At 50.8% G+C, this 15,310-nt stretch overlaps 1 protein-coding gene across 1 annotated transcript; it reads right to left on the bottom strand.

Moving 5' to 3' along the window:
- Window positions 1–4,126: 4,126 nt before the first annotated feature.
- COPS8 (COP9 signalosome subunit 8) lies at window positions 4,127–9,701 on the bottom strand. The gene is made up of 8 exons (XM_051624100.1): window positions 9,583–9,701; window positions 8,940–9,010; window positions 8,609–8,657; window positions 8,063–8,195; window positions 5,727–5,834; window positions 5,554–5,616; window positions 4,789–4,830; window positions 4,127–4,497 (listed from the first exon to the last, which is right to left on the bottom strand). The coding sequence occupies exons 1-8, from the start codon at window positions 9,658–9,660 to the stop codon at window positions 4,418–4,420; spliced, it is 624 nt and encodes a 207-aa protein (XP_051480060.1). The 5' UTR covers window positions 9,661–9,701; the 3' UTR covers window positions 4,127–4,417.
- Between the last annotated feature and the right edge of the window lie 5,609 nt (window positions 9,702–15,310).

The following is a 15,310-nucleotide window of genomic DNA, read 5'->3' as shown; positions in this document are numbered from 1 at the left end:
ATTCTCACCCCAAAAAAAGAGAGTAACATCAAGCCCTTAATATTTCCAATGGATTGAAAAGGTAGGAGAAGCTGCAGCTGGAGAACTTCCCCGGAAGAACTTGTCCCTCAAGCTTCAGTGGGATTTGAACTGGAAGAGATGGAATTCCAGGCACTGGCTGCAGGAGAAAGTTCAGTGCTGCTTTATGAAAGGGGACAACCTAGAGTTGGGGGTTTGCCCACCTCCCAGGCTGCCCGGGGAGGTGGTGGAACCTCCATCCCTGGAGGTGTTGGTGAGGGCCATGGGTTAGTGGTGGCTGTGGTAGAGTTGGACTCCATGAGCTTGAAGGTCTTTTCCAACCAGAAGGATTCTGGGACTGAAGGAACAGGCTCCCAAGGTGCAGCTCCCAAGGTGGGTGCAACTCCCAAGGCCTAGGTGCCAAGGTCCAGCTCCCACCTCAGTGCAGAGCAGAGAGCAGAAACTCTCAGGAGATAACCAGGACATGATGTCTCACCATGCAACAACCACCTCCTGGTGAGTGACTCAGCAGAAATCAACCCACAGGGGGTGAAGGACCCACCATTTGTTGAAGACCAGATGTTCTCCAGAGGTCCCTCTCGACTGTGTTTAGTCTGGCAGTGACTGCTGATCATTTGAGGCTTGGCCACACACCACAAACCTGGGCCCAGCTCCAGCCCAGGAGAAGACATCCCACCACCACAAGTGGATGACAGAGGGCTGAGGAATCCACCCAGCCCATCATGAACATCCCAAAACTCCCAGCGTGGAGCCAGGGGGTGGGATGAGCAGGATGCGGGGCCTCCATTCCCAGATGCTTCAGGAGGAGACGTGGGAAAGCAGATGGATCCAATTTAAGAAGCTAAATTCTTCCCAGGAGGCAGGAGCGAGGCAGCAGGAAGGGGGAAATTCCTCCCATCCATCCAGCGGAAAATGTCGAGAAAGTTTTCCGATAAAACCCATTTCTTTTCTTTCTTTAGGGGGACATTGTTCAATCTAAAAGGTTTTCAAACACCAGTTTGATAATAAATGACCCAAATCCTGCATTTCACCTCAGAACTTTTCTGTCTTCAAACAGTAGGAAGTTTTATCCCTATGGATACAGTTTTCCCATCCCTGGCAGGGCTGAAGGACAAAGGCCTGGGATGGAGCCACCACAGCCTGGTCACAAAAAGCCACCATGGCCTGGTCATGAAGAGCTACCACAAAGCTGCTGAGATGCTGGTAGAGCTTGAGCTCCACTCCCAGCTTGCCCAACCTCTTCCCATGACCCATGAAGAGCCACCACAAAGCTGCTGAGATGTTGGCAGAGCTTGAGGAGGAGTCACTTGGTGACCAGCTCCTGCCTGGCACGAGTCACTTCTACCAGCCCCCAGTGTCACCAAGCTCTGAGCTTCAAGTTGTGAGCTTCTCAAGAAGCTTCACCTCGTCACCTTCTGCAACACCCAGGATTTCATGCCATATTCTGGCAGTCATTTTGGGAGGAAAACCACACAATTTAGCAATTCCAATTCAGCAGGACCTTGGGAACAGGAATAAGAAGCTCCCCCAAGAACCACCAGGGACCAGGAATAAGACCTTGTCTGATGAGAACATGAGCAAAGTTCTCAGGAACCAGCTTTAATTGTTCCTGAGGGGAAACTTCAGGATTAGGAAGCAAAAAAAAAACAAAAAAAAAAACAACAATCAGCAAAAAGTTCCTTATGGTAATGATTCTGGTTTTTGGCCTCAAGTTGAGGTTAAAAACGCATTAAAAACAAAATAAAGAAAAAGACAAATGTCAGACAAATAACCTGGATTTTAGGAATTCTCCTACTCTCCCCTCCCAACCACTGGCAAAGCAGGGATGGTTTTTCCTGTCATGCAGAGATGAAGCAGCTTTTTTTACTTCCATCCTGTGACTCAGCGTTCCCACAAAAACCCCCCATTTCACCTTCAAAAAGGGGGAATTGCATCCCAGAATTCAGGATTTCTGAACATCTCCTGCCTCCTCTTTCCCCCTCCACGTAATCAAGTAGTGAACAAACCACCGAGTGTCACAGCTCAAAGTCTTCATCTCTGCACAACTGCTATTTTTAAAAATTAATTTTCATTAATTGGGCTGCTCGGATAAGTACAATTATTGTCAAGCAGTGAAAAAAGCTTACTAAAAAAAAAAGAAAAGAGGAGTGTGGGAACAATTTACACCCTTCCATGGAAAAAAAACCCAACAACAAAACAGGGAAAATTTGAGCTGCCAAGGACAGAGAATCTGGTAATTCATAACTTCTAATTAAAAGAAAATGCCAACAGGGAAAGTTGAAAAGCTTCAGGGTCAATATTAAAGCTCAATTTTCAGACAGCTGGAAGAAAATTCATTTTCCTTGCCAAGAGTCTTAATTAATTAGTCAATTCTACTGACCTCCTCCAGGTGATTAAAATCCCACCTTTTGATCCAGCTCCAGGCAGGAGATAATTTTAAGTGAGAAATGGATGAAACCCTGAAGAGATAAAGTTTGGTAAAAAGAGTTAAACTCATTCAAAAATGGTTCTAAAGAGACCTCTTAAACACATTGTTCCTCTCCAGCCTTTTGTTCAGGCCAAAAGCCTGAAAACAAACACGGATCTAAGGAAAAGCTGCCATTCTTCCCTTCAGACATGAGCTCAGCTGGAATATCCTCAGTTTCCATCATGAACAGTCCAAAACTGGGGTTTTGTTTCAAAGCCAACTCAGAGCTCAACCAACAAGGCCAAAATGGTGAATGTTTAACCCCCAAACCCAACTCGCAGCGTTTGGCGCCGCCTGCTCTGCCACCGTTTTCTTAACGAATTAACCCCAAAAGGTGGAAGTTTCAGGTCACAAAACACAGAACGAAGCTGCACAAGCATTTATCTCCTCCCCCTGATCAATCCCACCTCTGGAATCCAGAGAAATCAGCTCAGAAGGAATCAGAGCAGCTGAGGCGCTGGCAGGCAGCCAGAAGAGGTGGAACCATGAGGCCCCATCGCTCCCCCCCCCCCAGAGGATCCACATTTTGGGCCGGAAAGTTGCACAATCAGGCAACATCCCACATGGTTTGGGTGAGTCACTGAGCAGCAAGGGGGGACAAAAATCCCCATTTTTGGGGTAAATCAGCCAATTCTACCCACTCCCCCACGTGCTTCCTCAGATGTCAAGTGGGGCCCAAGGAGCCCAGGACACAAATGGTGAGGGAGGGGAAAAAGAGGGAGTGAGGGAAAGAAAGGGCTGGAAAGGCCTGAAAACCAGCCCAAAACGGTGTGATAAGAGGTGAAATTATTTCCTCTGGTCACAGAGGGTTTTCACCGGTTCCCAAAAAACACTTTTGGCTTTTTTTCCCCTTCTGATGATGATCCTGGACACTCACTTTTACTCCCCAAGCCTGAAGAGAAGAATTCCAGCCCTCCAGGCAAGATATTTTTCCCAGAAACCTCAGTGGTTCTTCCCAGACTGTTCAGCACTAATAATTCCTGACAGTTTGGAATTCCCAAAAGAAAATACACCAGAAGTCTTCTCCACCCCAGGTTGTTCCAAGATCAAACTCCAGGCTGAACTCACTTCCCACTGGGATTTACCTCAGAACCAGCGTTAAATCCCTGGGAGCAGCCAGGATTTCTGCACCTCACCAGTTCATAAACATTAAAAACACCAAAAGTCTCATTGATTCCCAAATACTGGCTCTTTTCAGGAAAGGGAAAACTGAATTCCTTTGTCCTCAAGCCACATAAAAGCATGTTCAACACCTCCTTTTTCCACCCAAATCCTCTTTTTCCTCCCAAATCCCACCCAGATCCTCCCTTTTTCCACCCAAATCCATGATGGATTCCACCAAATCCACCTGGAAAAAGGTGGCATTTATGAACTAACAAGTTTTAAAAGCCCAGACAGTGAAGAACTTACCTCAGAAACTTGGGTTGAGATCCAGACCTTCCTCCAATCATTTACATCTTTTAATAGTTTAAAAAACATCTAAGGGGTAATTAGTGATTATTTTTTTTAATATAAACCCATATAATTTCTTCACTGATTTAATCAGCCCTACCCAAATCAAACCATCCACTCATTAAATCATTAACTCATTAAACCAGCCCAAACCCCAAGGAAAAACCACAATAAATGCAGCACACCAAGTCAGTAGAAACACAATTGTTTAATTATCACTGAAGCTAAAGGGAGAAATCAAAGTTTTCAAATAAATAATCATTTTGATGGTTTCCCCCCCAAAAAATGAGCTCTCAAAGGTTCAATCCCTCCCTGCTCCACCCACAGCAAGAGGATCATGGAGACTTGGGGGTGAAAAAAACCCCCACCCATTTCATGCAAAAGAGTTTAATTGGGTTTTGTGGTTTGGTGGGGTTTTTTTAATTAATTCCTTATTTGATCTACTCCCACTTTTTTCAGGCCATGAGATTCCCAAGGAAGTCAGTTTTCCAGGAAAGCAACATAGTCAGTCAGCCTGGCCAACTGCTGCTCGTTGGGGATTGGTGGGACTGGGGCAGGGTCTGTGAAAACAAAACAAATCAGTCCTTAATTATCAATTCACTGACTGATTAAATGATTCATTAAGAAACTGAGTAATAAACCACACGGGGGGGGGGGGGGGGGGGGCAAGTGACTAAAATGAAGGAGATCAGGGAGGATTTCACTACCACAGAGCAAGATAAATGGGATTTATTCTCCTGAAGGAGTCAAATTAAATCTGATTTATTATTTTTTTAATGACATCCCTTTCTTTCCCCCTAATTTTTGGGGTGTTGCCAAAATCTTAATTCTAATAATCCAAGAGGAAATACCTGAGGAGGGAATAAATCTGTTCAAAGAAGCTTCCAGCACACCTGAAATAAACAAACACACCAGAATTTAACCAAGATCCAACAGTTCTAGACAACAAAGCAATTAAAAGGGGATTCAAATGTTGATTTTTCTTTGCTTTTCATTAAAATGTTGGGGTTTGCCTCAGCAAAAAAACCCTCAAAGGTCCAGAAAAACGAGTTGTAAAAAGGAAAGGGAATTAAACCAATGACTTTGAGCACAAAGATCCACCAGAAAAGGTCAATTTCTCCAGGAAGAAATAAAGCCCATGTTTAAACTGGTGGGGTTTTTAATTCATTTTTATTAAATATACCATTTTTGTGGCTTATTTTTTACTCCTCTTTACTAAATTAACAACTTACATGATGTTAAAGTTGTAGTTTAAAGCTTAAAGTTTCATGCCAATTTGAAGTTAAAACCTTAACAAATTAACAGGTTAAGGGTTTAAGTTTTCATTTAAAATTTTAACCTCCAAACGTTCACTCCACTTTCCATTCAAAATTTTCAGCTCCATTTTGTTCACTCCCTCCAACTTTCATGCAAAATTTTCAACTCCTCCAATTTTCAGTCACCATTTTTAACTCCAAACTTCCCACTCCCCTTCTTCCAATTCCAAACTTCCCACTCCACTTTTTAACTCCCTCCACTCTTCATTCAAAGTTCTTCTCACTCGACATTTCCACTCCTATTCCCACTCCCATTTCCCACCTGAAATGCCAAATGAATGAGGTCCCAGCTTCACCCACCTGGTTTCTTGGGCATCACCATGCGAGTTGTGAAGTCAGCCTGCCAGCCTTGCTCCAAAACATCTGAAAAAAGGACCGTGAGGTTTTTTTTGGGGGGGTTCTCCCCCATTTACAGGGCTTTATCCCAACTGTTTTTGTAGGAAAACCTTTGAGAGAATGAATGTCAAAAGCACCTTTGACAGCTTCTTCCACAGGGAGCCCCACGAAGGCTGCAAAGTCCTCAGCCAGGATGGAGGTGTAGGCCTGGGACACCAGCCCAAAGGCTCTTCTCCTGGTGGCATCTAAAGGGATCCACATCCAAGGAAAACCCCATCAACCCCACTTTCGGGGAATCTGGCACCGTTTTAGAAACCATCCCCACCCTTCTGAAGTTTCCTGCTGGGTGAAACTGGTGGGAGTTAAAAGGGGAGAGGAAGGGGGGGGGGGGAACAGAGAAGGGGGGGGGGGAAGAGAAGGGGGGGGGGGGAAAAGAAGGGGGGGGGGGAAGAGAAGGGGGGGGGGGGAGAGAAGGGGGGGGGAGAGAAGGGGGGGGGGGAGAGAAGGGGGGGGGGGAAACAGAGAAGGGGGGGGGGAAACAGAGAAGGGGGGGGGGGGAAAAAGAGAAGGGGGGGGGGGGGGGGGAGAAGGAAGGGGGGGGGGGCAAAGAGAAGGGGGGGGGGGGCAGAGAAGGGGGGGGGGGAACAGAGAAGGGGGGGGGGGAACAGAGAAGGGGGGGGGGGGAACAGAGAAGGGGGGGGGGAGAAGAGAAGGGGGGGGGGGGAACAGAGAAGGGGGGGGGGGAACAGAGAAGGGGGGGGGGAACAGAGAAGGGGGGGGGGGAACAGAGAAGGGGGGGGGGGAAGAGAAGGGGGGGGGGAACAGAAGGGGGGGGGAAGAGATTGGGGGGGGGGGAAAGGAGAAGGGGGGGGGGGAAGAGAAGGGGGGGGGGGAAGAGAAGGGGGGGGGGAATAAGGAGAAGGGGGGGGGGGAAAGAGAAGGGGGGGGGGGGAAGAGAAGGGGGGGGGGAAGTGAAGGGGGGGGGGGGGTAAGGGAAGGGGGCGGCGTGAAGAGATAGGGGGAGGAAGAGAAGAAGGGGGGGGGGGGAGAGAAGGGGGGGGGGAGAGAAGGGGGGGGGAGAGAAGGGGGGGGGGAGAGAAGGGGGGGGGGGGACAGAGAAGGGGGGGGGGAAGAGAAGGGGGGGGGACAGAGAAGGGGGGGGGAAAGAGAAGGGGGGGGGAAACAGAGAAGGGGGGGGGAAACAGAGAAGGGGGGGGGAGAGAAGGGGGGGGGGAGAGAAGGGGGGGAGAGAAGGGGGGGGGGAAGAGAAGGGGGGGGGAAAGAGAGGGGGGGGGGACAGAGAAGGGGGGGGGAAAAGAGAAGGGGGGGGGAACAGAGAAGGGGGGGGGGAAACAGAGAAGGGGGGGGGGACAGAGAAGGGGGGGGGGGGGACAGAGAAGGGGGGGGGGGACAGAGAAGGGGGGGGGTAGAGAAGGGGGGGGAAATAGAGAAGGGGGGGGGAAATAGAGAAGGGGGGGGGAAACAGAGAAGGGGGGGGAAACAGAGAAGGGGGGGGGAAACAGAGAAGGGGGGGGGAAACAGAGAAGGGGGGGGGGGAAGAAGAAGGGGGGGGGGGGTAGAGTTTAGAGAAGGGGGGGAGCACAGGATTTAAGGGGAAATGGGAATTTTCCAGCAGTCTGTGCTGCCCTCTAGGGGATGGAAACATAAAGAACGTCCCAACCGCCCCCCCCCGCCCCCAAAAAAAAGAAACTCCCACCCTACCAGAAAAACCTGAATTCCCCAAATCCAACCTTCCCCACAGAAACCACCACAACTAACCCCCAAAAACAAACCCCCCAAATGCCCCCAAACACACCCGAATTCACCCAAGCCAAGTGCCCCTAAAACTAACCCCCAGACACACAAACCCCCCCCTCAAAGCCCCACAACCCCCCAAAAAACACCCCACAACTCTCCCCCAAAAAAATCACAGCCCCCAGAAAAAACACAACCCCCCCATAAACACAAAACCTCCCCATTAACCCAAAACCCCCCAAAGAACATAACCCCCCCCCAAATTAACACTCCCTGAAATCCCCCCAAAACAAATGCCCTCTAAACTCCCCCCCAAACAAAACCCTCAACACAACCCCCCCCAAAAACATAGATCCCCCAAAACGAAAAATGCCCCCCAAAAAACACAACCCACCCCAAAAAAACCAAACCCCCTCCCAAAACCACAAATCCCCCAAAAAACCACAGCCCCTCCAAACCACAAATCCCCTCAAAAACTACAATCCCCACAAACACTCCTCCCAAAACAAATTCCTCCCAAACCCACACCCCCCAAAAAAAAACCCACAACCCCTCCCAATACCACAACCCCAAACACATATCCCCCAAACCCCCCCCCCCCTTCAACCCCCCTCCCCCACAGAGGCACAAAACCCAACGAACCCCCCCAAACCCCCATGCCCAGAGGGCCCTGGTTAACCCATCCCCCCCCCCGTTAATTAAGGCTCTCGCTAATCACCGCGCAGCGCCTCCATGATGGGCTGGATGCCCTCGGGCCAGGGATGCGCCGCGATGCAGGAATAGACCCCCGGGAAGTCCCGCTGCCAGATCCTCTGCCCCACGGCCCACACGGCCCCCAGCTCCGGCTGCGCCTGCGGGGACCCAAAACCCTCCGCTTTGCACCCAAAACCGCCGCCCCGAGGGGCACGGGGTGGGGGGAGGGGAGGCTCAGGCTGCACCAGGAGGGGTGTGAGTCGGTGCTCAGGAACAACCCCCCATCCCAAAGGGGAATTACGCGCTAATTAGTGTCTCGAATGACTCGATTTGCTCGTGTTTCAGATAAATAAACTCATTTCCTTTTGAAAATAGCCTGAAAAAAAGTCACAAAAGCCTCCAAATTCCTCTTTAATCCCAGGCACCAGCTGAGCCCAAATGTCACCCCGAAACCCACCCCTACCGAGCCCAAACCCATCGTTTTTCAGCCCAAACCCATCCACGTTCAGCTCCCCCCGATTCATTCAGCTCAGGATTCACATGTTTAACACCATTTCACTGAGGCACTTACAGACTTGATGGCAGGGGGGATTCTCTTCCAAAGGTACCGGGCATTATTCCTAAAAAAAATGGAATTAAAACCACTCTTCCGTGACCAAAAAGCCGCCAGAATTATTAGGACTATTAATTAATTGCCTTTATTAACGTTAATTGAGAAAAGGGGGATTAATTTCTCCACAGCAGCTGGTTTTGCAGGTTTATTTTGGCATGAAAACTGTGGCAAATGAGAAATTAATTTCTTACACATGTTATAAAGGACACAAATAAAATGTTAAAGGCGACTAAATAAAGAAAAATTAATTTTAAAAAACCCCGGGTTTGATCATTAATAAAGCCCTCACATGTCGTTGTGCAGCAGGTACAGAGCCAGGAGCTGCCCATAAACCAGGGGGGTTGCAATCCCTCCAGGGGCCTGAAAAAGAAATTCAAGATAAGCATCAAATTCCACAATTTTAACAGAAAACGTCGTGAAAAAAGTCACCCGGGAACCAAATTTAACCCGAATTTTAGGCATTTTAGGCCAAATTATGGGTTTGACACCACAGGAAGTGAAGCTGGAGGATGCCAGAGCAAAAAAATAAAGATAAAAATGCTCCTTTTTTCACCCCAAAAAGTCCCCTGAGGGACCAGAAACACCCTTTTTTTTTTTTTTCTTTCCAAAAAAAATGTCCCTGAGGGACCAAGAGATCCCGTCCCCCCTAAAACGGCCCTGAGGGACCAGAAACCCCCTTTTCAGCCCCAAAATGACTCCTGAGTGTCCATAAAAACCCGTTTCCCCAAAAAAATGTCCCCCGAGGGACCAGAAACCCCTTTTTCCCCAAAAAATGTCGGACCAGGAACCCCCTTTTTCCCCCGAGGGCCCAGGAACCCCCTTTTCGTCCCAAAACGTCCCCCGAGCCTCCAGTAAAACCCACTCCCTGCAGAAACGCCCCCCGAGGGACCAGGAGCCCCCGGCCCGTCCCCCCCCGCCCCTCCCGGCGGCACCTCCAGCTCCTGCGTCTCGCACTGCTCCAGCGCCCGCAGGAAGCTCCGCGCGGCCTCGCCCAGCACGGCCACCGGCATCGCCCCGGCCCCGCCGCTTCCGGCGCCGCGCTTCCGGCACCTCCGCTTCCGGCGCCGCGCTTCCGGCGCCGCTCTACCGCCGCTCTACCGCCGCCTCGTTGGACTTGGAGGACCGGGGGGGCGGGAGCAGCGAGAGGGCGGGTAGAGCGGCCCCGCAGCCCCATGGAAGCCCCATGGAAGCCCCATAGAAGCCCCATAGAAGCCCCATAGAAGCCCCATAGAAGCCCCACAGCCCCATAGAAATCCCGCAGCCCCATAGAAGCCCCATAGAAGCCCCATAGAAGCCCCATAAAAGCCCCATAGAAGCCCCATAGAAGCCCCCCAGCTCCTCCCAGCCCCAGCCCCTTGTCAGCTCAACCCACGGTGTTGGTTATTCCCGTTTATTACGGGAATAATGCTCCCCCAAGGGCAGCAAAACCCCCCAACGGCCCCTTCCGATGCCCAGGGCTTCCCATCTCCTCCCCCAAAGTGCCCATTTTACCCCCAGACTGCCCCACTTGCCCTTCTGAACGCCAAACTTGTCCATTTTCACCCAAAATTTGCCTATTTTGACCCATTCTGACACCACAAATTGCTCATTTTACCCCCGTTTGCCCCATCTCCCCCCTAAATTGGCCCTTTTGAACTCCCAGATCATTCATTTTTACCCAAATCAGGCCCATTTTGACCCCAAAGAGCCCTATTTGAGCCCCAGAATTGCCCATCATACCCCAAAATTGCCCCATTTGCCCTTTTGAACCCCAAAATTATCCATTTTGACCCTGAAAGAGCCTCTTTGACTCCCAAATCGTCCATTTTGGCCCTAAACTTGCCCATTTTAACCCCCTAAATTACCTATTTCACCCCAAATTTCCCCATTTCACCCCCTAAATTGGCCCTTTTGAACCCCCAAATCATCCATTTAAACCCAAAACAGCCCCATTTTGGCCTGTAATTTGTTACATTTGACCCCCAAAATTGTTCATTTAACCCCAAAATTGCCCCATTTCCCTTTTGAACCCCAAATCGTCCATTTTGACCCTAAAGTTGCTAATTTTTACCCCCTAAATTGCACATTTTACCCCAAATCGCCCCATTTCAGCCCCAAATTGGCCCTTTTGAACCTCCAAAGTAATTTTGACCCTCAAAGAGCCTGTTTTGACCCCAAACTTGCCCATTTCCCCCCACAAATTGCCCAAAATAGACGTTTATGGTCAAAAACTCTTTTTCTGGGCCAAAATGGATGGTTTGGGAGTAAAAAGGACAATCTGGGGGGGAAATGGGGCAATTTGGGGGGAAATGGGGCAATTTGGGGTGTCACAATGAGCAAATTTAGGGCCAAAATGGATGGGTTTGGGGTTCAAAAGGGCAAATGGGGCAATTTTGTGGTAAAATGGGCAACTGGGGGGATCAAAAAGGGCTGAGAGTCAAAATGGAAGATTTGGGGGTCAAATGGGCTCTTCAAAGTTGTCAATTTGGGGTAAAAAGAGCCCACTTGGGGGTAAAATGGGCAATTTGGGGGACAAAATGGGCAAGTCTAGGGTCAAAACAGGCTCTTTAAAAGCCACAATGGACGATTTTGCCCTTCAAAAGGGCAAATGGGGCAATTTTAGGGTCAAATGGGCAAGTGTAGGGTCAAAATAGGCTATTTCTGGGTCAAAGTGGACACTCTGGGGGTAAAAGGGGCCAATTTGGGGCTGAACTGGGGCAACTTGGGGTCAAATGGCCAATTCGGGGCGTCACAGTGAGAAACTTGAGGGTCAAACCGGAGGATCTGGGGGTGAAAGAGGCTCTTTCAGGGTCAAACCGGAGGGTTTTGGGGTTCAAAAGGGGCAAATGGGTCAGCGTTGGGATCCAGCCCCTGGTTCCCACCACGCACCTTCTCCAGCCCAGGCACCCACCAGATGGAGCTCTTGGCTCAGAGTTCCCTCCCAGTCAGCGCAGCTGTGGAGAAACACCAGAAATGGGGTTTCCACCCCAATTTCCAGGCTCTGACGATTACCGAGAGCTTGCTGGGATGGTCAGCACGGGGTCGAGATCAACATTCTCCTCGTGGTTCAGAGGAAGCCTCACAGCAGTGGGTGAAGATCAGGAGAGGAGCAAACAGAGCCAACCTGGGTTTATCCAGAAGATACTGGCCAAAAAAAACCCCTTGAATTCCACAGATTGTGTCATTTTTTCCCTTTATCCAGGGCTGTCTCACCAGCTTTGAAGATCGAGATGCTGGAAGCACCATCCCAGTGCAGTTCAGGGCTGGAGCTCAGCTCCATCTTCTGCACATGATGTTTCATTTAAGGCCAGAAACAGGGGGGAAAACAAAACGAAACAATCAACCATAAAACTGCATTTCTATTGTTCTTGGAGCTCTTTGATTTCTCCCCATTGTCCTCGTCTCTGTGGGAAAGCTCAAGGGCTCATGTGGGCTCCAGTTGGTTGGTGGCTCCTCTTCTGAAGCCTTGAGGACCACCCTGAGCTGGGAAAGTGGGATGGAGGGTGGGAAACATTGGGGTCCAGAGGCACAGCCACTGGCATCCCTTGAAGTCCCTATGGGGTTAAATTCATGGGATGGTTTGGGTGGGAAGGGACCTTCAGGATCATCTAGTCCCAAGCCCCCTGCATGGGCAGGGACACCTCCCACCAGCCCAGGCTGCTCCAAGCCCCATCCAACCTGCCCTTCAGCACTGCCAGGGATGGGGCAGCCACAGCTTCCACCTGCTCTGGGGTCCCACCACCCTCACTGACACCAAAGCACCCACCAGCTTTTCCCACACGTCCAGCTGCTCCCCCCTCAGGCTCCTCCAGCCCAGCAGGAACGTGGCACACGGGGTCTGGCTGGACAAGGAGAGCAGGAGTGATCCCCCTTGGCTCTCCCCCGTAGGTTGGCACCAGGTTCTGGGAAGAAAAACTGGACCCAGGAGGCGGAAACCTCCAGGCTCCCCCAGCCCAGCAGTGACCAGGCAGGAGGCCAGACCCACAGCTCACATTTTCCAAAAATAACTACATTTAAAAACCTGGAAACATCAGGAATTTCTAGCACAGAAACTCCTGCAGCAACCCGCCCGGAGCAAGCCCAGCAAAGCCCCCGCTGCTGGTTTTGGTGGCCCCGAGGAGCTGTTTTGTGGCCAGTCCCTGAGCTGAAGCAATGAACCTTCTGCCCAAGGAGGTCCCAGTTTTGTCCTGCAGGAGAAAAGCAGAAGAGGAGACGGTTGAAAGGAGTAAAAGCTGATCTCAGCTAGAGGCTGGGTAAAGCTTTGGGGGCTACAATGGCAGGGCCTACAGCTCAGATCATCTCCATGTCCTCCTCTGGACTCACTTCTGCAGCTCCATGTTCTTCCTGTGTTGGGGACAGAAGGGGCTCCAGGTTTTTCCGTTGCCTGGCAGTGCAGGATCACCTCGTGGAGACCCCTGCACAGCTCTGTGCTGCCCCTCGCCACCCCCAGGAGATTCCAGGGCCATCCCCACACAAGCTGCAGCCTCCCAGCAGCACGCCTGGTTTTCCAGAGGGATCAACCCCCATCCCATCACCTGGGCTCCTCCAGCAAGGCAGAACCTCCCCCGGTGGCAGCTGCACTCCAGAAAGCATCAGAGGATCATTTTCCCTGTGTTTTTCCAGTCTTCTCCCATTTCCCCAAGACATCAGGATGTGCAACGTCTGCTCTGGAGCTGGTTTGGTCTAATCCTCCCCCTTTTGTCTCCTAAGCAGCTTTTTCAACCCCAAAAAGCATCCCCATGAATGAGCTGGAAGGGCCACGAGCTGCACTGAGGTGTGACAGCACTTCCAGAGGGAAACCCAGGCCTGGGAGAAGAGCCCAGAGGAAACCTGGGATGGGTCTTCCCTCAGTACAGAGAGAAATAAGCCACTTTTTTTCAAAACATGATTTATTTTGTTAATGAAGCAGCTAAAAAAAATAAAGCTGACAGCTTTTCCCAGATTCTTCACCACTTTCAAGTATCAATGTTTCCCAAGTTCCCTTCCCTCCCCCTTCCTTTTTTCCTTCCCCTTCCCTTTTTCCCCCTTCCCTCATCTCCTTTCCCCTCCCTTTCCTCTTCCCTCATCTCCTTTCCTCTCCCCTTTTCCCTCCCCTCCCTTTCCCCTCATGCCCTTTCCCTCCTTATCCACCATTTCCCCACTTCCCAACAACCCTTCTTCCAATTCCATTTGACTCCAACACTCCTGAAATGATCCCTCTTCCAAACCCCAGGGGGAAATCCCCAAACCCTGACATTTTGGAGTCCCACCCGAATCCCAACTCTGCTCCTTTTCCTGACCCCTCTGCCTGAGTATGTCCCTTCCAAAAGGGACTTTCCCAAAGCAGGAGCTGGCTGCCAAGATCCCACCAGTCCACCTGGAAAAACCAACCTTGGGAAATTCCCTCCTGACTCAAATGACCACCAGGATCCCAACCCAAGGAAGGAATGCAGTTTAAAAAAAAGAGGGAAAAGTGTAAAAATAAAGCAGCTTTTTCACCTTCTGGGAGAATGGAGCTGAGACCAAGGGAATTTCTAATCCCAGTCCCATCCTGGACCCCTCAAACAGCTGGGAAAGCAACAACAAATCCCCAAACTCACCACAAACCAGGAGGTGCCTTCAAGCTCAGGACAATGTTTGTGGTCAAGGGATGGAGCAACCAACAAAATGAACCAAACCTCCCAAAAAAAAATCACACAGGGCCCTCCAGGGAAGCTGCTCCAGGATCTGCTCCAGGACTCCCACCCGTTCAGCTAGGACACTTCCCACCTTTGAAGAGCCCTTTCCTTGGGGCTCTGGAAAACCAGGAGTCCTGTCCCACGAGGCCAGTGAAGCCTCTGGAGCTCCAGGGCCTGGAGCTGCTCCCACAGAGGTCCCAGAGCTCCAGGGGCTCTGCTGGAACTGCCCCTCTTTGCTTTCCTGCTCCTTCTCCCTGCCCCTTTTCCTTCTCCCTTCTTTTCCTCTCTCCTTTCCTTTCCTCTTCTCTCTCCTCCCCCCCTTTCCTCCCCTCTTCCTTCTCCTCTCCTCTTCCCTTCTTTCCCCTCCCCTTTCCTCTCCTTCCCTCCCTCCCCCTCTCCCCTTTTCTCTCTCCTTCTCTCCTTTCCTCCCCTCTTCTCTTTCCTCTCCTTCCCTCTCCCCTTCCCTCTTCTCTTCCCTTCCCTCCCTTCTCATTTCCTCTCCTTCCATCTTTCCTCCCCTTCCCTCTCCCCACCCACTCCACATTCTCCCTCCCATCCCAAGGGAAGATCCCCGGGAATAACTGCCCCTGTTCCCCAGCCCAGCCCCCACGGGGGGGGCTTCAACTGCTCCAGAGCTAAAAAAATAATAATAATAATAAAATAATAATTTAAAAAAAAAAAAAGGTGAAAAATTCATGGATGCCCCAAAATGAAGCGTGAGAAGCTCAGGGGGGTGAGCACGAGGATTCTGTGCCACAAAAAGAGCATTTCCACCCTCCAGCAACTGCTGAAACCACCATTTTTGGGGGGAATTGGGCAGGTATCCCCGAGCCTGCCCTGCAAGGAGCAGAAGCTGCAGGATGGGGCTCCAGGGTCCATCCCACCAGTGGTTCCTCCAACCCTTCTTCAGCCCATCTCTCCTTTGGGCTGGATTTCCCTGGGATTCTCTCTCTCTTTTCCGACTTGAAGCCAGGAACCAATTCCCTGTCCTCCCATCCCTTCATCCCAAGATGATCCCAGACGG

The sequence above is a fragment of the Apus apus genome, chromosome 6 (genome assembly GCF_020740795.1).
Source record: "Apus apus isolate bApuApu2 chromosome 6, bApuApu2.pri.cur, whole genome shotgun sequence".
Lineage (NCBI taxonomy): Eukaryota > Metazoa > Chordata > Aves > Apodiformes > Apodidae > Apus > Apus apus.
This window is presented reverse-complemented; position numbering and strand designations above follow the sequence as displayed.